Genomic DNA, 22,887 nt, shown 5'->3' on the forward strand with positions numbered 1-22,887 from the left:
AAGCCTCGGGTGACTGTAGTTGTGTGCTTGGTCTCGCCTAGAACCATCACCCAGAAACTCCCAAAATTGGCTACCTTCTGGCTGCCTTTTTCAAAGTTGTCTGTTGTTGACAACAGGGAGAGACACCATGTGTCAGCTCTTGACTGATGCTGACAGTCCATACATCTCTTCATTTAATGTCTTTTAGGATTGTGCTTACATTGGCAGTGCCCCCAGTTAACCTTTCGCATTGAACTAAGAACAGTTGTTCTGATGTAAGTGGGACTGAAAGGGAGTGGGCAGCCGTAGGAAAACTTGCTTTGGCCATCTCTTGTATATATACATTCGTGGGAGGGGTTTAATACTTTCCATAGCTTGCCCCACTATTTGACTGTGCTTGGGATGCATTTTTCTGGAGAAGGAAAGGAGTCATGGCCCTGAGTCTTGGTTCTTGCAAGTGGGAAGGAAATGTGTCAGTGTTTGCTCTGCCTGAGGTACCATTTCAGAGTCTTGGCTGTGTTGCACTGTGTGTATGACTCACAGCAAGCCTTACGGACGTGTCAGTGCTCCCGCAGCACCACCTGATTGATAACCCTTACTTTGGTAAGGTGTGGAGCTGCTCTGCACGGCTCCCTCCCAGCAGGTGCCCAGGCCCCAGGGCTGCTCCTCTCCAGCAGCAGGGAGGGGTTGTGCCCTGGCACCCAACACTCAGAGCCAGCCGCTGTCACCAACAGTGCCAGAAATCTCTCTAAAAGGAAAAGAGGGGCGAAAAAAAGAGTTCCTAAGTTGATGTTTAGACAGGCATGGTTTGTCAAATGGGCTGCACCTCAGAAGGTGTTGCTTCCTTCCATATCTTGGGACGCTCAAGAATTAAGGTGCTTGCTTTGATGTTGAAATAGTAACTAAAGCCTCTTTGACACACATCTCTGGTAATGCTGATGCCACCACTTGCTGTTGTCCTGTTGGTCTTTTTTGTTGTTACTGTTACACAGGCTGTTGGTTTTTAATCTCTTCAACAGCTGACATAGTAGTTTACCATTTAATCCTTCTGCCACTGTCCTTGCAGACCTCAGTGTTTCCATAAGGTGGCAACTGTCAAATATTAGCCAGGATTTAGTTATTTGCTTTAGTTCTTTACATAAGGACTTACTTACAGCTAAGACATGCTTTTTACCTTTTCCAAAAGATATACTTGCTCTCAAGGAAGAATGGATTAAAATGAGTTCTTTTTACATAAAACTGTTTGCTCCTTCCTTTTGTATGAGTGCTGACCTGGCGATGTAAGTTGCTCCTTTATAGAAATTAGGAAAAGGGCTAGTGTTGAACCTGTGTCCTCTTTTTACTAAAACTTAAGCAGGGACAAGTGTCTTCCTCTAAGTGATCATTCTGGGCATTTAATGAATTGAGTGCTTAGTCTTTTGTTATAGAAGGCTGGTAACATTTTGTTTCAAAAATGCTTGTGCAAATTCAGAATTTAAAAGAAGTGAAGGCTCTGTAGCTTGAATAGTTACAGTTTGATCTTTGGAATTATTGGCAATGTTATGGCTGCTTTAAAACAGAAGGTAACATTGGCATATTACGCTTGTCCCTTCAGACTTAGGAGTGTATCTGTTAATGTTAAACATATGTCCATTGACTGTAGCTGTACTATGGTTTCTAAGACAGAAAAGATGCTCAGAATTTCCTATTCTTATAAAAGAAAAGGAGAATTTTCATTTTTATGGGATAGAAATCTGGAAACACTTTTTTTGTATGCTGAATGAAAAAGCACTAACTTTCTGTCATTCTTTTTATAAAAACTAAATTTGGACCGGGTGGTTTTTCTCCTTGATAGGAAAACCTTGTCAGCTAGACCTTTGGCACCATTTGCTTTGTGCTATGACTCTATTATACTTTGGGGAGAATATTTTGAACCAGGCAGTATGTTGTGGCAGTAGTACAATCACATCCTCTCAAGGAGCTCTTGGTGACTTGCTTGGCAAGGCAGCATTCCATAAATGATTGCCTCAGCAGGATTCAAACTAAAATTTTAAAATGTTATCTATTGCAACTCAGTTTAGGTCCAGGAGGACGTTTTCTCGTTGTAACAATTTTATTACTATATCAGTTTAATTTTTTATTATTCAGGACTAGGTTTATCAGCTCATATTTCTTAAGCTTGTAGGACTGAACATTGTAAAATCAATATTTCCGCTAATTAAGATGGGGTTTGGGAGTGGATAATCAAACAGTGTAGTGAATCATTAAAAACTTACATGCTAATATTGACTAGCATTATTGGCAAAAGAGGACCAATTCTCTATGCCGGGCACTCTTTTTTTCTTATATTTTTAAAACAGAAGCAAAACACATTCAGTAAAAATTGATGTTCTCAGCATTTAATAGTGTAGAGATGGTCCTTTTTGGATATAAAAGGAATGTGTTAAAATTCTGGGCACTCATACGTAGCATTTTCTTTCCCATCATTTAACTTAGCAGTAATTGATGTCTGCTTTCAAGGAGCCTTACTGTGTTTGGAAATAGGTGGAAAGCTATGTTCATGCCTCTTAGGAACATAATGGATCATTTCTAATTATTGCCAATCTTTGCCAGTACCTTTTTACCCTCCCAGTGATGTTTTTTTCTTGTCTGACATTGGCTAATGTTGGTTTTTGTTTTGGTTGATTTGTTTACATCAGCCATGGCTGCACTCATTTTTGCTTCTGGTCTTCTCAGAGGGTGTTACTGAGCAGACCAGTAAGTGATGATTTGCCACCACATTAGGAGACAGCTTCCCTTCCCCCAGTTCCCTTACCATGGAACTACTGACTGCCAGTGGGACACTGGATGCTGTTGAATGCCACTGTTTTATTCTGTGGCATTTGACTGACTTTCACCTTACAAGCACGTACTCAAAAGCCCCAGGTCTGCTGTCTGATTCAGAGTGACCTGACTATGCATCCCTCCTGGATCAGATTCTTGCATGAACAAACTCCTCAAGATCCTTTCTCTAAGAGTGAGGTCTCTTTGGCAGGGTTACTTCATGGCTGTATCATGTGCAGGGGCTGCACCTCTTTTTTAAAGGAAAGTACAGTAAGAAAAAGACTGAAAATACATTCTGAAAATATATTCACATGCTCTTCGGGTATAAAAACATAAAGTAGAAAACTCAACTGACATGAGCCAAGCCTCACATTGCATCTTCTCAGACTGTTTTTCTCTGGGCTTTTTCAACTAGATCACAAGTTAAGGAGTTATTCTGTGGTTCTTCATAGCCTTCCTAATGAAAGGAAACTTGGAATCACTGTGGAATTAAGGCATGAGAGTTTAGCTGGCTAGAGGTAAGGAGGGTCCTAAGGAGAAATTATGTCAAATACCATCTGAGCCACAGAAAATGATAAATGTGTTATCACTGTATTTCCTCAGAAAGTTTCTCCCTAAAATACTTAATGCATTTTTATTGCCTAATTAGAAGTTCAAAGGAAAAGCTTTTTTTGATGAAAGCACAGCATTTATCATTCTTATTTTTAAGATTAACTTCTTCAGTTTGTATGGGAAGCTTTGTAACACTTGCATATTGACTCAAGCAGGCTGTAGTAATTAGGGCAAGTTTTAGTCTGTCTCTTACAATATCCTTTACAATTCAACATTTCCCTCTGTGACTGATGTCCCATAACATCAACTGGGACAGAGTAACACAGTGAGATACAAGCTCCTGTGACGGGTGCTTCCAGTTTATACATGTTAAAGGGTTTGTATCTAAACTAGAGAGAGATGGGCAGGTATTTGTCACCCTCTGGGACAAGCCACGGTGTGACTTTGCAGGGAAGAAGTGACCTCAGTTTGCAGCCATCGTTGCATAGCTTTTGCCCTGAGTTCATTAAAAGGCAGTTCAAACTGGGACTGGAAGTGAGGGCCAGTAAAGAACGGTGGGTGGTGAGGTCTGTAGCCAATGCAAGGGTGAGGAACACCAGGGAGTTGGCAGCGACTGTGAATATCCCTTCCCTTATTTCATGGTAACTTGCTGGTCAGTCCTCTCTGAACTTTAAAATGACTGTGTATGTGTGAATTTAGGAAATTGCCTTTTCTGTATTGCTGGGCCCCATGGCTTGATGATTGTGGTTACCTCATCATTAAAAGATCTTGTGTAAGCTTACCCTGTAGTTGAAACATTTACAATTCCCCTCTCCTGAATTGATTCTCTGGTGACTAAACAGAAAGACTTGCACTCAAGCTGTAGCCTTTCTTCCAGGGAAGCCATTATTTGGGTGTTCTTCTGTAGGTGGTTGCCAGGTGACCGTAGGAACTTGTGAGAACATAATATCTTTATTCTGCTGTAAAAGTGAGGTGGCAGCTTCAGGAGTTACTACCGGCACGATTGCAGACAATATCACTGTAAAATCCTACCAGGTTTAGAAAAATGGTTTAAATGTCATCTTGAAGACTTTCTTTATAACTAATTGTGCAAGACTGAGTTTATGGAGGGAAGAGTGCTCAAAAATCAAAATTAAAAATTTTAACTTACTCGTTCAATTTGATATGCATGCTTGCAGCTGAAAGAAATTCCTAATTGGCTAGCTCTACTTTGTATTTTTTCCTTGCTGGTGTATTTTAATGTAATTATTGATTGGATTGTGAGATTGAAACAAAGTGAGAAATACTAGTCTATAAATGCTGATTTGTACAGAAAAACCTATGCACCAGTTTGTAAGACGTTTTAATTTTTTTTTTAAGAAACACAATTCTTGCTGAGTTGAGAGCTTTTTCTTTTACTTGTGAGCAATAGGTATTATTGTACCTCGCATAGATTTGCTGTAGGCAGTGTTGCAGTGCCTGGAAAAATCTGTCAAACTGCTTTCAGAAATGGCAAGACATTGTCAATTAGCCCTGCAATTGTACAGCAAATTAGCAAATGTAGTATCTTGAGGATAATACTTTTTCTGTCAGTCTGCTTTTTTTAGTGAGTGCATAGAGAGCCCCAGTGATTTAGCCCAATATTTAGGATTGAGAAGTACTGTCACATAATTAACTCTTTAATTTACCCAGGGGTTTTAATTAGCCTTATTAATTTTATTTGTTATTATTTATCTGCCCAAGTGACTGGTGTAAAGGACATGAGGTCAGGCAGGCAGAAAAGTCTGGAGAAGTTGGCCATCTGTTTCTCCTTCTGGACAGATGTTGTAATTGGGATGCCTCCAGCCTGAGGGAATGGTAAGCCTGAGCTCCCTGCCTGGTCCAGATGCTCCATGGCTGTATGTGTGTGCATGGTTTAGAAAGTTGCTCTTTCACAAATAGTTATCAGTCCTACAAGCAGTGGAACACTTCAGAGACTATGTTAGCGAGAAGTCTAGTACCGATCTTCCTTATGTCTGTGCAAGTAAGAGCAGGCTTGGTTGAGTTTTTTTCTGACTTTAATTTTGGTCTGGAAGAGCAATGAAAGCCTCTGATATAACCACAGTTGTCACCATTTCTTTAGCATCTGAGAAAATCCCCACTGACTGGTGCTGGGTTAAACAGTGGCCTCTGCTCTGGTGCATCAGCACCAAGCCCATTTTAAAGTTTCAAAATTTGTAGCTGTTTATAACGTAGACTTTTGAAACAATAGTTATCTTCAGAAAATCTCTTGTCTTTGGGATTAGCTGTATTTGCCATACTCTAAAACAGATACTAGACACAGCATGATTTGTTTAGATGTGACTGAGCACAGCATCAGGAGCCACTGAATGGGTTGAGAAAATGCCACCTGGCATGATCAGAGTACAAATCCTTTTGCATATATGCTCCAGCTCTGATTCTGTTAAAGTACTGGCTGCATGAGAAGACCTAATATTTATGAGTATGCCAAAGGACAAAAAGTTCAAGCACTTGGATGGGTTTGGAAGGAAATCATATTCTGTGGATTCAGCTATGAGGAGATCTTTCCACAAAAGGTGTGTCTTGGGTCAATCTGCTTTCATCATCAAGCATTCTCATGATAGCAGAGGGTAACTGATGAACACAAGAAAATGACCGAATTGTTTTTCTCTCTGACATGTGAGTGGTGTCCCCTGCAAATCACAGTTCAATGCAAGCAAGAAAGGCCTGTAACAATTTTAAGTTGCAGGTAGGTTTCCCAGAAGGCAAAACTATGGGATGGCCCAGTATCTCTTCTTGCTGGTTCTGTCAGTCCCCATCACCAAGCCTCACAGGATACAAGACCAAACATGCATCATAAATAAGATGGTAAAGGATGCTTTTCTTTGCCTGTGAGCCACCATACTCTGGAGTTCACCACACAAGGTCACACTGTATTTACTCCAAGGATCCACTCCAATACAATAGACTTTGGTGACCCAGAGCATGGTCACTAGACACAGCTGAGCACTCTAAATGATTCTGCTTTAATAATAGTAAGAGCAGTCAGTCAGGTCACCTTTTTCTACTTCTGCTGTCAGATGGGTGCACTTCCAGCCTGTTCAGAAATGGTGTCCGCTATTATCCTGTTTCATCTGCTCCTGACCACATGGATGTTAGCTGGTTGAGTACTTTCTTTGAGTTACGCTCCTTCCTGGTACCTGGGTATGAGGAATATACCACTTGAAAACTCCCACAGAAGAAAAACATTTCTGAGGAAAATAGAAGTAGAGTGACTTTTTTTTTTACTGTTTTGAATGTTCCACAAGGTCAAAGCAAAATGATCAACCACCAAGCTTGAGAGTTCAAAAGAAGTGCCAAGTGCACATTTATGTGGTAGAACTCATTGCCACAGCATGCTGGGGAGGCCAGCATGTAGATGAGTTCAAATGGGGATAATACAAATTAATCAAGTCTGTTAAAATGGTGTTATCGTTACATGGCCCTGAAGTTGCCAAAAAGTTGTTGTCCCTGGAAGCAGAGGAGGCATTTCAGCAGAAGGATGTATGCATGTGTGTCATATTCATGCTCCCTTGCCCTGAAGAAATGCTTGTGGACTGTGGTGGAGACAAAATACTGGAAAAGGTGGATCCTTAAATTGATCCAGTTATCAGTGCTTATGTTCTCCCCTACACCAGTCTATTCTCTTAGAAATGCTTTTGCGTTTGTGACACTTGTTATCTACCTCCGAGGATGGGATCGCGCTGAAAGAAGTGATAAGACGAAGGAACTGTTTTCCTTCTTCTCCTGGGTGCTCCAGCCAAACCTGACCACCTCTATTCCACAAAGGAGACATCAATTTTTAATACCTAAACATTCACAGTAATGCTTGTAACTTCATAGAGGATGAAAGAAGCATTTTTCTTGTATCCCTCAGTGTTTTTAAAACCAATTTATAATCAAAAAAGGGAGTTCTGACATATAAACCCCAGCATTGTTCAAGTGAGGATGATGTTGTTGTAGATACTAAATTTGAAAAAATATTTGATCTACTAATTTGTGGATGAAGTTTTCGTTGCTTCTTTGTTTCTTAATCCAAGTATTATACTATCAGGCAGTGGAGACCTGAAGTTGAAATTTTTCCATCAGGAAAACTAAACTGCTTTAGTTTACTCTAGAAGTGACACAAAAAAAAAAAAAAAAAAAAAAAAAGGACTATATGCAACTGGACACTTAGAGTATGCTATTGAATTTATTAGGGTCCTTAAGGTAGTCAGATTGATTTACACTATCCTGAAAGTTTTTCCTTCTGATACGAGGATTTTTAGAACTTCCTAACAAAATTAATACCATAGTGAAACTAGACCTTTTCGTAAGAACTAATGTCATGAGGGGCATTGATATATAAGCCTCACAGAATGCCTGGGACTGGAAGAGACCTCCAGAAGTCTCTGCTCCAGCCCTCTGCTCAGAGATGATCAAGGTAAAGCAGGTTTATCTATAAAGTAGCTTGCAGATAAAATACTGACAATTGCAAGTCTAGCTTCAGTTTCAATAAGTTTGCCTGTATATGGAATATAAGTCTTAAACTTACAAGTTCTTCTGTATGTTGAGTTCTGCAAAATTATTTCAAATTTGTGTGGTTTGAGCAATAGAAAACTGCTGTGTTGCACGAGAAACTGGTGGGCTGCTACAGTCTTCTCATCTCTAGCTGTGAGGGCGTATCAGCAGTTTAATTGAAACAAAGTGGAAATATTCAGAAAATACTTAAGAAATTTACTTTTAAGGGTTATCTAATCCACAGAAGTTGCAGTATGGCAGGAAATAGTATAATCTGCATTGATTGTAAGAGCTTTTATATGATTCCATTTTAGTGAATATTTTTCAACTAATCACGTCTATTCTGGTATACCTATGATGGCCGTGGCTCGTGGGACATTTACCATCAAATAAGGATCATCTTTTCAAGACCAGGATTGTAAATCTAGCAAATGGAGCTAATTGGATTTGGGAACCAGAGCAGACAAGATTTGTTTCAGGGCTAGTGTGACAGTGGGGTTACATCGTGTGGGCTTTTTTTATTTGGTTGTGCATGTGGAGCACTGAGCAGGAGTAAAATACTGCATTGGTTAAGCAGTAAGTGGTTAAACACAGCACTTAGGCTTGCATGGTTTTTAAGTGGAATTTTCTGGAATGTCTTTTGAAGTGCCACAATGCCATCTACTGGCTCACTTTTCTGTGGTTTTTCCCAGAGGGGCGTTTCTTTTGTACACAGGCTTATATGTAAGGTTTTTACACAGTATTTTTGAATAGCAAAATAAACAAGCTGGGATAGAATGAGCAAAATAGTTTTTGGATGCATATGTTTGTTAAAGGACATAATACATTATATACATTAAAGAATCATTTTGAATCTCTTACCAGTTAGTCTTGCTCTCCTTTTGTTAAAACTCTGAGATGATTAATACTGAAATATAAAGGACAGATCTCCTTTTTACATAATAGCTTGTGTGCAGTAGCTTCATTGTTTTCTGTTTATAGTCAGTCTTTTTTGACCATTGTTTTTATACAGAAAAATGGAAAGAAAATGAAATATTTAGGGTGTCAAGCCACAGAAAGAGGAAAGTGTTGTATTAGAAATTATATCAGATGGGCTTCTTCACTGACAAATTCCTAGATTCAATCTATTCCCTGTAACTGCATCCTCTCCCTCCCTTCCCCCCAACATGTTTTTGGTCTTTTCAAGATTGATCAACAACTTTCCATTGACTGAAAATTCCATAAACTTTTTAACAACTGTTATGGAGAAGTGTGTATTAGAAAATATTATTCTCAGTATCAGACTGTTCAAACTGTAAATGAGCAGCAAGCAGTTCTAAGAAGTTTTATTAGTTCTTGTTTTTAATCGGTCTGACTAATGTTATCTATAGGAGTAGCCCTCTGTCTTCCATTTGCTGCCAACAGAAACAAATGGGCAAATATAAAAATAATTTAAAAAAAAAACAAAACAGGAACTGTAGATACAGGTAAACACTGTTATTTTTTAGTTTCATTGCTGTGTTTTTCTTTAAGCTATCTGGAGACTTTCCTCATTAGTTGGTCATTTTGTTTGTCTTCATAAAATACTCTTCACTTTTAATTTGTTTTTCCCCTTCACATTCAGTTTTTCCTAACAGAAGTTTTTCATAATCCTGCCTTTATTCAGTCTAGTTAGGAGAAAAAGAAACATTGGTAATGGCTTTTAACAATTTGGATTGTTTTTTTAATAGATTTGTAACTCACTCAAGCACAGCTCCAGAGTCATTATTCAAAGCAACAGAGCTAGAAAAAAATTTCCAGCAGTTTCCTAGATGGCCTATAATGAAGGTAAATTCAAACATCTGTGCCCTTCCTGGCCTTTTACCCTTTATCTCAGTGACATTCAGCAGGTCAAGTGGATCTCGCCAAGCCCAGTTTTTATCTGGTAGGAGCTGTATCTTGCTGACAGCTGCGGAGCGTTTGCACGTCGATGTGTATTCTGGTGGAAGAGCCTGTGCTTTTGGCCAGCTCATATGGAAAGGAAGGTGTCTGTGTGCTCAAGTTAGTGCTTGTTTGGGGCAGTGGGTTATTGCACTGCAGCTGGTGGGCTGTATGATCATACTTGGCACCCTCGTTGTCTTTTGTCATGTAAATGATCCGTGTCAGAGAGGGTGTATTGGGGAGTGGAACTCATTGGCAGCTCGGGCTTCCCAGTCCATGCTAAACAAGCTACCCAGGAGCCGAATGGGAGCTCTGCTGAGGGGAAAGCCCTCAGTGGTGCACTCATCACTCTGCTGCTTGGATTTGGCCGGGGTGTTCTGGGTGAGGAATGCTCTACTTTGACATGTGCAGAGGAATAGACATTGCTCCCTGCCTGTGTTTGGAGCAAGCGCTAACCTCCCACTCCTGATTATTATCTGTGCTGCAAAATACTAGGGCAAGCCTCTGCTTAGTGTGACATTAAATAAGGGAGGACTGGCAAAACCAGAAGAGCAAACAGGATGATTTTATACCTCATCTTCCATTACAATCTCTTTTTTTTTCTTCTTTGAACTGTCCTGTGCTATTACAAAGAAGGAAGAACTAATTAGGCCAGTTGCTGAAAGTGTTTTGCCACCCACACTACTGAAAAGAACTCTTTGTACAGAATTAGCTCTTACCAGCTGTGCTAAACCCAGTAATTTATCTTTGCCAAAAAAAGAAAAAAATGCTGCTTTAGTTTAGTCCAATTAAACAAGTTAATGTAAGCTATACCCTATATCCACACAAACACAGATATCTCCTGCTCAAAAGCTGCAGGGTTTGCAAATAATTATTTTCTCCCTCATTAATTCTTCTTACTGTTTGTAAAAAGGGCTGGGTTGGAGGAGCACTGGGAAGTTAACCCATTTGTGTGTGGAACTGGCTGAGTGTGAGCTGTCCGGCTGAAGAGCAGTGTGATGGCAGGACACCCACCTCAACTTGGGCAGGTTTGAGCACAAGGGCTTGGCTTCAGCTTGGTGTGGTGCTGTGGGGGATGTTTGCCTTGGCACTGAGAGGCAAGGGTAGCAATTCCTGCCCCAGGGGAGAAGCTGTAGGAAGTCAGAAGTCTACTCACCCTTACCTGCAGTAACTTCAAGAGGAACAGAGTGGTTCCCTGTGTTTGCAGTTATGGCTCCACAGAGGTTGCTTAATAAAGTAGATCAAAGTCATGTTTTTGACTGGGGTGTTGGTTTGGAAACTGAGCTGGACCTGAGAAGTGATTTCAGGGTGTCCCTGGCACAATGGTAGCAAGTGAGAACTTACAGGCCCAAACATTGACTGAAATTCAACAAATCCATCCTCAATCCTAAAAAATTAATGTCCTTTCTTCTCACTGGCTTCCTATTCACGGTTTTTAAGACTGTAGACAGTCCAGGCAATGGGGTTTTTTGTATGGCTTTCACTGGAATTCTTCCAAAAGAGGGGAGGAAAAGAAAAATGCTCTCTGAAGCTTGGAGGTTTGGAGACAGTAAACCAAGAATGATGGCTGAACAAGAAAAAAGAAGTCTTTGGATATCCTCCATCACAGAAGTAAGATAAACAAGGACATTATCCTTATGATTTTGTCAGGAACAGATGACTGTAGTTTAGTAATCTGTAAGAATTTTGCCAAAAAAAATGAAGTCTTTTTAATGAAGAAAAATAAGAATTTATTCCTGTCCTGATACACTTAAAGATCTCCTAAACATTGCAGTACAGACTTGACATGGAATTATTTGCCTCAATGGGGTGCTCCTTTCTGGGTGACAGATTGAATCAAAGACATCCAATACAAAATTTATCTTCGTAAATACAGCTATATTTTCTAAAGATAAATTCAATTTGTAACTCCTGCTCTTTCAAATTTAATTTTGTAATTTGAATGGGCACAGAGAAAAGCCCAGCCTGTAATCACATCTGAGGTGTATATAAGGTAACATCAGTGTGGAGGAAGAGATGTGTTGGAACCTTAAAGTAAATTGTTCCTCATATAAAATTAAGTTTAATCCTTGGCTATAGCCTTCTTGGAGGACAGGGAAAAATGAATTTTCTGTCTCTTGTGTCTTGGAAAATTGTATATGTTACAGAATTGACTCTTTTCTTCCTGAAACAAAAAACGTCTTGTTACTTTAAAATGGTAATGAAGTACCTGTCAGTTTTACAAAATGCAGTGTACCTGGTGCCATCCTGTAACCAGCACCAGGAATTTTGGTAAGCACATTTTGGAGTCTTGAAGCAGACATACCACCACCAAATAATTAAACTATGGCTAACATCCATTCAAATCCAAAATTCAGTGGGTCACTCTGTGTTTCATGTCCCTAAACACAGCTTCAGTAGCAGATTAAAAGGCTTTTTTTTAAAACATTCTTCTGGCTCAAAGGACATTAACAAAACAGAAAAGTTAAATTGCTAGGTTAAACAATATTACAGTTCTGAGTGACCTGAACTTTTCCCCTTTATGTTTGGTGTTTTGGATAAGATCAGAATAAATAAAGAAAACAAATCCAAGTTTATTTAGTTAATATGGTATTCCCTTACCAATGTACACAGTGTGTTACACTTGAAAGGAAAAATAATTGATGCATGTTTCTGTAATAGGTGATTGTGCCAACCTGTCTTAATTGATGCTGTTTTCCTGCTAGTTACAGATAATTCTTTTGTTTAAGCGAGTAATCGAAGATCTGAGCTGTGAGAGTAATTATACATCTCTGTACTTCTGCTACCTGTATATACTTCTGTAAAATACTGGGCAGGATGCTGCAGAGAGAGGTAGCTCCCACAGGAGAGTCCTCAAGCATAATACATGTTGGTGTACTTGTTATCCATTTGTCTCGTGGAGTTACTACTGCAGGTGTTCGTGCAGCCTCACGCTTTGGTACTGCAGATACTGAGAAAGCTTCTTGTTCAGAAAAATTGAAGTGAAAGTGTAGCAAATGTGCAGAGGTGACTACTGTGCTGTGTAAGATATTACAGGGATGAACTTTCAATGGACATGAGCATGGGCCCAGCTGGGATCAGAACAGCTGCTGGCTTCAAAAGCAGCAGTGACCAAGGTTTTCCATGCTGCCAAACCAAATGCATTTTGTGGAGCCAGCATTGCCATGTGCCACAGAATTTTCTTCACTGAAGAATCAGTGGCTTTAGCTGTTCCCACACTCCTGGGCTGCTTTTCATCTGTGTGAGCTCCAACGTATTCTCCAGCATGTTTCTTGGAACTTTCTCTAAGTTCCAGTGGTTTGGGACAAAATCAGGTATTTTCAGGAACTGGGAGGGAGGACAAATGTAGAAGGTGATAGGCATTATTAAAAAAGAAGGAAGGGGGGCACAGGTGGATGAGTAATTTTCTGAAAGACATTGATCTACAAACATGCCATATACATCATTGTGTGACTGTTTTGCAGCTCTCCCCAGCAGCCAAGTTCCCCAGTTTACATGAGAAATAAGACTAAAGTTGGTTCTTTCAGCACATTGCATTTCTGCCATCTGACTTTAAATACAAATGTTGTGAAAGGTTGTCTTTTAATTATGATTGTTGTCATAATGTTGTGGCAGCTCATTTTAGTACCGCAGTAGTTCACAGTATGAAAGTTTACTAGGGCCACAGAATTACTTGATCACACTACTCAGTAAGCATATTTAATATCTGCTTATACCTGTCTATAATGACTACATTTTCTTCAGTGTTCCACTCCAAAAGTCTCTTAGAAGTAGTGATCCAAGAAGATACTGAAGAGTGAAATATTTTCCTTTTGTAATGACAATTTAGTTTTTGTATGTATTGTGGAGTTAGTGTATCTGCAATACACAAACATTACAGTACTTTCGTGGACCTAGTGCAGAATGTGTTTTTTGTGACAGTGGCTGTTGTATTATACTACTGACAAAAGTAAGGCAGGCACTCACATTGGCATTGATGAATTCTGCTTATGTAGTTGCTGCAAAACATAGGGTCCTCTGTGAATGGTCTGGGTATTTACATACCAAATGTCTCAGCATTACTAGACTACCTGTTATACCACACTCAGCACAATGTTATCCAGGTCTTTGTCTCTATATTTTCAAGTAATAATGTTTCTATTCCTTTCCTTGCCACACTCAGCATCTTAACTGAGTGATTTTTCTCTTCTGCATGCTATGTTGAGAAAAGATATTAAGTTTTTCCCCATTACCCACATGGGATTGACTCTTTAGAAGACCTGCTTCTTCTGTGTTTGGCTTTTTGAAGAGTTTGAGCTGCTCTATGAAGGTTGAGGCTTTCTATGCAAATATGAGAGAAAAAGCAAGATGCTGAAATAACATTAGCAGGTAACAAATAGGGAGGGAGGAGAGGTGGGAGCCTGGAGATTGCCTGGATGCTGAAAGCATGAAAAGAGCACGCCCAGTCAGAGCATTACTTCTGCAGACCTGCTTCTTCCTTGGATGTGTGTTGTATCAAACCTTCACCTGGCTGTTTAAGCCCAAAATCAGTCACTGCTTGCTTTCCTGTGGCCCGCTGCCTGACACCTTTGTAAGGTAACCTTTGCAATAGCAGAGGGATGATTCTTCCCCTTTGCAGCCCTCTGCTGTTGGGCCCTGCATGCTTTTGAGATGTCATTTTGCTTGTCATGCTCCTTTTTATCTTTAGGCTGAGCGGCTTGCAGGAAACAAGAGGAGTGAAACTCTGTGGCTTTACTGAAGGACCACATCATCTGGTCCACTTGGCTTTCACAGAATCATAGGACAACCCAGGTTGGAAGGGGCTTGAAAGATTCCCAACATTTTCCTTTCTCTGTTGAGGACCCTTGTTACTTCAAGCTACATCAAGTGTAGCTATTTGGAGCAAAAGCCATGTCTGTCATGCCCATGTTGTCTCTAAGGACAGTAGCATGTCTGTGTAATTTTAACAAAAAGGGGCTCTCTTAACTGAGAAATAGTAAGCGTTTAGAAAGAAGAATCCCTTGCTCTTTTGGATCATCATATACAAAATACACATGAATATATATGCTTACAGTATTTTATGTGTAAATCATTGCTGGAATAGATAAGATTCTCTGCTCTTTTCACTGAAGAGTATCTCTTCAGGGAAACCCACAGAATAAATTGATGAGAGTGTTAAATAAATACATCATCCTGCTTCTGATAGGCCAAAGGAAGATGTTCAAGATAAAGTGCTTATGGTTCTAACAAAATTACATAATTTATCATTATTAAGAGAAATAGCTTTCAGATACGTTCTCGCCTATTAGCTGTCTTACCTTACTTCACACCTTCATATGTAGTGATAGCCAGACAAATGGTAGCAATAAATTAGTATTTCTTGCCTTTTCAAAAGCTTCATGTAGCAAAAGCTTTGTGGCACAAAGAAACAAAGAAAACAGCATTTGCACAGCACAGGCAGGAGTAAAATACACAATAGTTCAAACTTCTCAGCTCTGTGCTTTCCTTCACTTCCTTTCCCATTCTGTGTAGACAAATGGAATCAATTAAAATAAGGGAAATGTCTCCAAAATAATTTTTTTCCACATTGATTCCAGCTCTGAAGAACTGGAATAACCTATGTGTTTAAGAAGCCAAATGCAGTTTTTCAACATTCTTTCCTGAGTAAAAATAAATAAGGCTGCTGCTGCAGCATTTAATACCAACACAAAGATTTGGCAAGGAACTGAAGTTATTGATGAGGTTTTGGTTTCATTTGAGTTGTATTAATTACTGTGTACCACACTGGAGTGTTTATTTTTGCAGTAAAAATAATTTCAAAAATTTTAGCCATATTCTTTTAAAAACAAACAAAAAACATTGAACTGACCTTAGTAAATATGAAAAATATTTATTATGAAGTGTGCTGTGTTTAGCATACCCAGTTTTGGGCATGGGAGAGAAAAGGTAATGCTTCTTGAAAACAAGAACCTCTTCACTTAAATTTGCAATAGGATTGCAAATTGGTTGGCATCATCCAACAGGAAGGACTCTAGGTAAACAACTTATAAGACTGTTGCCAGCTCTTACAAGCAACCATTATTCTTGTACATTTCTGTTCTATTAAAATGCCCTAGGGTATATCACTGTGTCCCACAGCCATAGGGAGGAGGAGGAGAGAAGATCCAGCAGGCAGGAATTGTGCAGCAAGATTGATTTATTTAATTATTTTACAAACTCTTTTACAGACTTTTTTCTTCATAGTCTAATTGGACAAGGGATCAGCCACCCCTTGGGGGTGATTGTCTAAAATCCTAAAACATCCATTGTCAAAATATTTTTCTACTGTACCATAAACAAGACTTCTCAAGGTTGCAGGCATTTCATTTACAGAACTCTGCTACTTCTTCTGTGAGAGAGAAAAGTCTCTCTCAGACTCAGAAAATAGCAAGAAAATTCTTGCTGGCAGCATTTTTGTATCCACACTGTTCTTGTCAGCATTCACTTAAGGTAGATTTTATAGTCACAGTGTTAGAAAATATGAATGTGGAACTTCTTCATATAGTGTTAGAGGGCCAGATTAGCAGCAGTAAATGCAGTGTGTCTGTGGTGTCATCAGGGATTTTCCTTCCTAGTTAAGGTTCAGCAGTGTGCCCATGAAATACACCTGTAAACTTTTCAGGTGCAACAGGAAAAAACAACCTGATTTAATATATATATGTATATATGTGTGTGTATATGGTATATATTAAAACACAGGACTTCTTCCTTTTTCTCCATAGTAAAAAACCATGAAAATTTATACATTTATATGTGATCCCTGGCTGTAATAAGGTAACCATATCTTGCCTACAAATTCGTAACAAAAGAGAGAAGATGGCTATGTTTATTATCTAGAGATTGGTATTTTTCATATATTTATGCATGTGTGTATAACAACCTATATATATTTTAGATATGTAAATGTGTTTTATATGTAAAACTATCTGTTATACATCAACTTTAGTTACGATCAGCATTTCTTCAAGAAAAACAGGAAACCATTGTTTCTTCTCCAGTGATGACCCTCTTGGGAGATCAAGTTTTTTAAAACTGAGACCTAAAGAAATTGCTGTCTTACAACGTTTTATATTGTTATGCTGTGGTGGCACTTTCATGTGTTTAGGCCTTGCCTTGTCCAGTAAGTTGATTCTGTATAAGGTGAGAGTGTTGCACCCTCTCCTGTTAGGCCACTCCTACTTTTGTCTGCCATCAAAAAATAAACAGTGGCATGAAAAAAAAAAAAAAATAGTTAGTTTGCTTTTGAGGGCAGAAAGGCTGCTGCCTAGCTACTTACCTGAGTAATTTTAGGGCACTCACCCTGAAATTTATCAGTGAGACGTCACACAAGCAAGTGGCTAGTAGTTTGGAGATTGGCATGTTTGGCAGGATGATAAGGATGAGTAATTTAGTGACAGTGAGAAAAAAGTGTCTTCATCGGGGCCCAGCAGGATTTGTTAGAGGTCATGGGTTATACACCACACAATTACAATTCTGTAAAGTACGTGGGAAGAAGAGATGTCTGGCCACCTTTGCGTTGCAGAGCCTAAGGAAGGAAAAATGTGGTGATTATTGAAGAAGACAGACATTTATACAGAGCTGTCAAGGAAAGATACCATCATACTTTTCAGAGCAGAACTATGCACTCTGAGGCAAATTCAAAAAAAAAGATTAAAACCTGGTCACCTTATTTTCAGCCCTGCAGAAATATGAGCAGTCACTTCTATCTCAACTCTGAGCTGGAAAGTAAAATCTTTGTGTGGATAAAAAACACAAGACATGCCACATACCTTCAGAAACTGAAGATGATAATCTAGCAGTATTTTGCAAGTAGTGGCAATGGGTCTGCAGGATCTACTCCACCAGCTGTGTCAAGATGGGAAGACAGCCCCTAGGATTCAGGCTGCCTCATAGGCCAGCACTGTCCCACTGCAATTGCATTTGTCACATGGCTTGGCATGGAAGCCACACATAACCTGCTCACCAGCCACAGGTGTCCCTGAGAGTCAGGCACTGGCCATACAGAGACCTTTGGAGAGGACAGAGTTCAGAGTTCTCAATGTGACTGGATTTTTTGAAGTTTTAGGGTAACAGCATATTCTTTCAGTGTCTGCAGAACATTCAGATTTTGCTTCTGTAATTTTTCTTACTTAATTCTACAATTTAGCTCTTACTGCACCTCTTCTTACACATCTCTGATGCTCTGTTATATAGGGAAAACCTCTCCTGCTTGCTTTTTTTCCCCAATAGCAATGAAGGATTCCATGAAGTGGCTTATTCCTTTGATTGCTTCCTGCCAGCAATGCAAAGGATTGGTACTGTTTCCATATGAACACACAAACACCTAATAACCAGAGAATGGCTGGGTTACAGGATGGACCAGTGCTTACTCTTCAGTGATTTCTTTTTCCCCATTTGTTGTCTCACATCTGCTGATAAACCCCATTCTGAAGCCCTAAGCCTTCTACTGGATTCAGACAGAAGGCAATAGTAAGGTTTTCAAGTTCACAAGAAACAGCTGACCATATAGACCTGTACTAAATCTTTGAACAAGGACAAATTGTCAGGTTTTGAGGGCTGGACCTGTCAGAACCAAAGTACGTAGTTTTGCAGGCAGAATTTAAACAGCAAATAATTCAGAAGGAGCTGAAAAGCAACTTTTATACTTTTATTCTTCTATGTCTTCCCCTGATGACAAAGGGGTTCTTTATTGCACATTCTTTCCAGAGGAATTTAATTGTAATGTGTTACCAAAAGAGGTCAATAAAATTTTGGGTAACCAATTTGCTGAGCAAATCATAGCGCCTTTTTCCCCAATGGTCAATGAAAATCGCCTAGCACTGACCTATGCACTGGCTTCCAGCCACCTACCAGAAGAGTAAATGTGGTGTATGAGCTACAAACATGCATGATGAAAAAAGAGCACAATAGGTAGCCACTTAAGTCTCTAATTTGGGAGAATGATCTACAGTGAGTACTTGCTGCTGAAGTGCTTTCTTTAGACTCGGCGTGGTGAGGACACTGTAAGAAGGCTGTTGTGTTTCGGAGGGTTAATGAGTGTCAGTGTGTAAATACTGGTGCAATCCTTCTGCTGAGGCAGGGGATGTTTATAGATGGGAATTTTTCAGCAGCTATAAATGGAAGGTCTGTTTGTTTTGTCTCAAGCACATGGGAAAGTCTTGATCATAACTTAAGAAATTCAAGGCTAATGGCTTAAAAAAAATCCTTATGTTTCAAAGTTCAGCTTACAATGCCATAGCATAGGCTCTGGAAGGGAGGCAGCAGAGCAGGCAAGCTGCAGCAGCTCAGCAAAGGCTGACAGCACAGCACTGGTGGCTCTGCACTTGTGAAATGTCTGTACGCCTGTGGTTTGCTAAGGAAGCCACTCACACATAAATCTGTGCTTTTATTGCATTCGAGTGAAGAGGTGCAGCAGTAGATAACATCATCTGTTGGCACAGGGACAGCAAACAGCAGCTCGTACCTTTCTCCTGCAAAGTCATCTGCCCCGGCTGAATATGATTGACTGAGAAGTCACGTACTCAGTCTCATCTATCTCCCCAGTTGGGGGAGAAAAAAACTGCAATTCAGGTTTCAGCATTTTTGTAATCCCTCTGAGCCTCCCATTAAATTTGCTCTACTGTGTGGGAAAGGATTAAAGATTCTTTGGGCTCCAAAACACAGTATACAAAAATTAAGTACTACAGCATGGTTTGTGGTAAGGCAGCAACTAAAGTGTATAGCCTGCCACATAACCCAGAGCAGCGAGTTCTCTTTGACAAGTAACACTTGTTGACAGCTTAAAATTTCTGTTGGTAACACATGCCACAGTTGTGTATGGCCTTTGTTTTAAATATTCTGTATGCAACATATTTCATAAGTAACTTCAAAAATAATCAGAGTTGTTCATATGCTGTTACGAACTTAGCTCAGAGTGCCAAAAGAAGGGAATGTTTGCTGGCAAGGAAAACTTCTGTTCCTTTACGAACAGCTTCGTAAGTGCTCCCTTGTAATAAATATTTCAAGATTAAAATCAATGTGTTACAAGTTTCAGACAAGGCTGTTTATCAAGATGAAATAGTTCATTTCCTAAAAGGCAATATTATTCACATTTTTTGTGAGTGTTAGCATAGATGAGAAATTTTTATTCAAGAGTGGCCAGGATTTTTTCCTCACAAAAAACGGTAAACAGAAAATGCCAAAAACATTCTTTCCCTAATTTTTTACTACTTTTTTACTGACTTGCTGTTAGGCTTAATTTGCATAGTTTTAAATTCTACTAAATGTACCATGCTTAGTGTAATTAAGCATCTAGCCTTTTTTGTCCTAATTCAACACTTCAATGTATGAACCTTTTGTTTTGTGAAAAGGACACAGAGCTACTGTGTACTCAGGCCTGAAGGAGAAAGTAGGGGCAAGAAAGGGCATAACAGATATTAAAAAGTAGACTCCAAAATCTATACTTTTAAAAATAAATGTTGTCTTCTGCTTTCATTACCCTACTTGCATGAAACTTCCTCCTTCCCCATCTCAGCTGCTAAGCCAAGAGCTGTGTGTGACGACCAGCAGCTGCATATCCAGCCACAATTTACTGATGTTATGGGGCAGACTAGAAAGTGCTAAAGAATAAGAGGAATCAAAGCATCAATGTTGCATTTTTGTCATTTTTCATTTTCTTATTGCACTAGAAAGCACAAATATAAGAGGTCTGAATACCACGTTGTGAACAAGAGGTAGTTCCAGTGTGTGTAAAATGCTACTGCTGAACTAACAACTGTTGAACGGTTTTCACCATTCGTAAGGCAAATTAAATTAGGATTCCAAAGGAACTGGAAAATAATTCCATGCCATGTAATTTATATCTAGGCTCTCCACCCAAAAAGCGTAAGAAATATCTGCTGATTCTATCCATATTTTTATTTTTCATTATATTCATCTTTTAATTTTTCTAAACATAGAGCCTGCTTGCTTTTTCTCTGTAGTAACTTCTAATGTTAATTTTTGAGACTTTAAAGGGTATTCCTCAATGTCATTATTTCAAGATTTTATATATGCAAGTATTTTATGTATTGGTTATTTTTCTTAAGGTCTAGACAAGTGTATTATTTACAAAAAGAAATGTTTATAGAAAGACAAATGTAATTATGGAAAAGCTTAATATATGGGCTATTCAGTTCTTGGGATTTTTTGTGCAGCCTAAATTATAACCTGTTTACTTCCTGGTTTCAGCTTTCTGATATTTTGGTTCAATTTCAGGTTACAATTGGCCAGCTGTACTCCACAGAAAAATTGGTCATTGAGAGTCCAGGAAACACATAGCCAAGAGAAGCCTCTGATCCTGAAGCAACACTGGACCATCTTCAGCATCCTACAGTGCCACATACAGAGGCATAAACCCACTGCACATGTCTGAGCTTGTCTGTTCAGCAAAAGAAATGCCTGAGAGACTCAGTTTTTGGCAACCAAAGTACGATTTTCTAAAGGGTCACATGTTCTAAGATAAATGGCTGTGATTTATAATAGTATGTAAGGTAGTCTTGAAATCTGTTTGCTTGTATGTCCCATGTGATGGAATAGATCCTGCCCTATTTCAGCAATAAAACTACATTAAACTACCCATAACCAGATACATTATTCTGCTGCTGACCTTGTCTCTCACTGACCACAAAAAATGTGTTAGATTTAGAACCCCTCACCCAGTTCCTAAGTTTGTATTGATCCTGTTGTATTTAAAAATATACAGCATCTGGATTAAATGTCTAAATACATATTTTATTTTAAGTATTAAAACCAGAGATGGATATCATAGGCTGCATTGTGTGGCTTCCTTGAAGAGCATCCCTTGACATTTCAGGAGGTGACATAAAAATTTCACTAGTTCTTTCTTCAGTTTCCAAGAGTTAATAACCAGTCTTGTCCTACTTTTAGCAATTAACTGATCAGAATAGCAGAATGTAAGACTTGAATTACTGAGGCTTGGGAGCTTTCAAATGTTTTTTCACCACCACATCCTTTAATTTGTTGAGGTGCAGCTATTAGCAGAAAGCTCCACATCAGTTTATGAAAGATTTCCCTTTTTCACGAGGATCATGAATTTTGGCAGAAAAAAAGGAACCTAACTGGAACAGTAACTCAAATGCTGGAAGTCATAAAGTGGCAACAAGCTTTGCCTAGAAAAAGTGGAACACTCAGTATAGCATTTTATTGGTTATTCTTAAATCTGTAGAATGCTGAACACTTTTAAGACCACAGATTAATAAAAAAAGCAAGCAAAATTTTTGATCAGGTTCTGCTCAAGTCCTTGCTGTGCTTGAAATTTTTTTCTATTAGAAGTCTGCAGAAAAATTAAGCAGTGGAAAGCTATTTTAATGGCATACAGGAAAAAAAAAGTTTCCTTTTATTTCAGTGAATTGTTGTGGGTTTTTTTGAGTAGAGAAACAGAAGCTCAAAACTAGTTCCATGGCACTGTTGCCTTTGAAAACCACTCCTTATTTTTCTTGCTTCACAAAATTCATTTTTGTTTATGTTCTTTTGTGTTGTTCATTCATTATTAAAGTGTCTAATTTAGAACAAACTCCCATTCCTCACTGCCATTTAAAGTGTATTTTACCATTTTGTACAGTTAGATTGAGATGTCTAGTAATGCGTTTCATATGGACAGTACAGTGTACAGAATAAAATAGTGTGTTCCTGAGACTGCAAATGTAGCCCCCTTCTCCGTTTCAGATAAAAAGCAAATACAGTAACAATTCTCCCTTTATTAGGTGTATAAGTGCTGCAATGTAAATTGTTTTTAGTGAGCATTTTATTAAAATGGAATTTAATTATTCTAATAGGTAATATACATTCAATTCTGTATTTGAAATCTCCACATTCACAACTGGATAATTAAGTGCACTTAAGTTAATGGTGAAACTGCAGGGGAAGAAGGGTTTGATTGCTCTTTAGGCTTCCAATGAGCTCACAGAAATGTAGTAACATCTCACACTCTTGGATGGCACAGGCTTGGAAGGGCTGCCATTTTTATACTGTAAGAAACTTAGTTGCTAAAACACTACATGTAAAATCCTTGTCTAAAACAGCTTAATTACTGGAACAAGCACTGCATACCATTTCAAGATCTGAGAATGTATGCTAGGA

At 38.9% G+C, this 22,887-nt stretch overlaps 1 protein-coding gene across 1 annotated transcript in view; it reads left to right on the forward strand.

The window, feature by feature from the left end:
• LYRM4 (LYR motif containing 4) overlaps positions 1–22,450 on the forward strand; it is an 86,366-nt gene extending 63,916 nt beyond the window's left edge. Inside the window, exon 3 of the mRNA XM_032116287.1 lies at positions 21,004–22,450. Coding sequence (XP_031972178.1) covers positions 21,004–21,066 — 63 coding nt within the window. The 3' untranslated portion in view covers positions 21,067–22,450. The remainder of the gene's footprint in view (positions 1–21,003) is intronic.
• Positions 22,451–22,887: the final 437 nt, after the last annotated feature.

The sequence above is a fragment of the Corvus moneduloides genome, chromosome 1 (genome assembly GCF_009650955.1).
Source record: "Corvus moneduloides isolate bCorMon1 chromosome 1, bCorMon1.pri, whole genome shotgun sequence".
Lineage (NCBI taxonomy): Eukaryota > Metazoa > Chordata > Aves > Passeriformes > Corvidae > Corvus > Corvus moneduloides.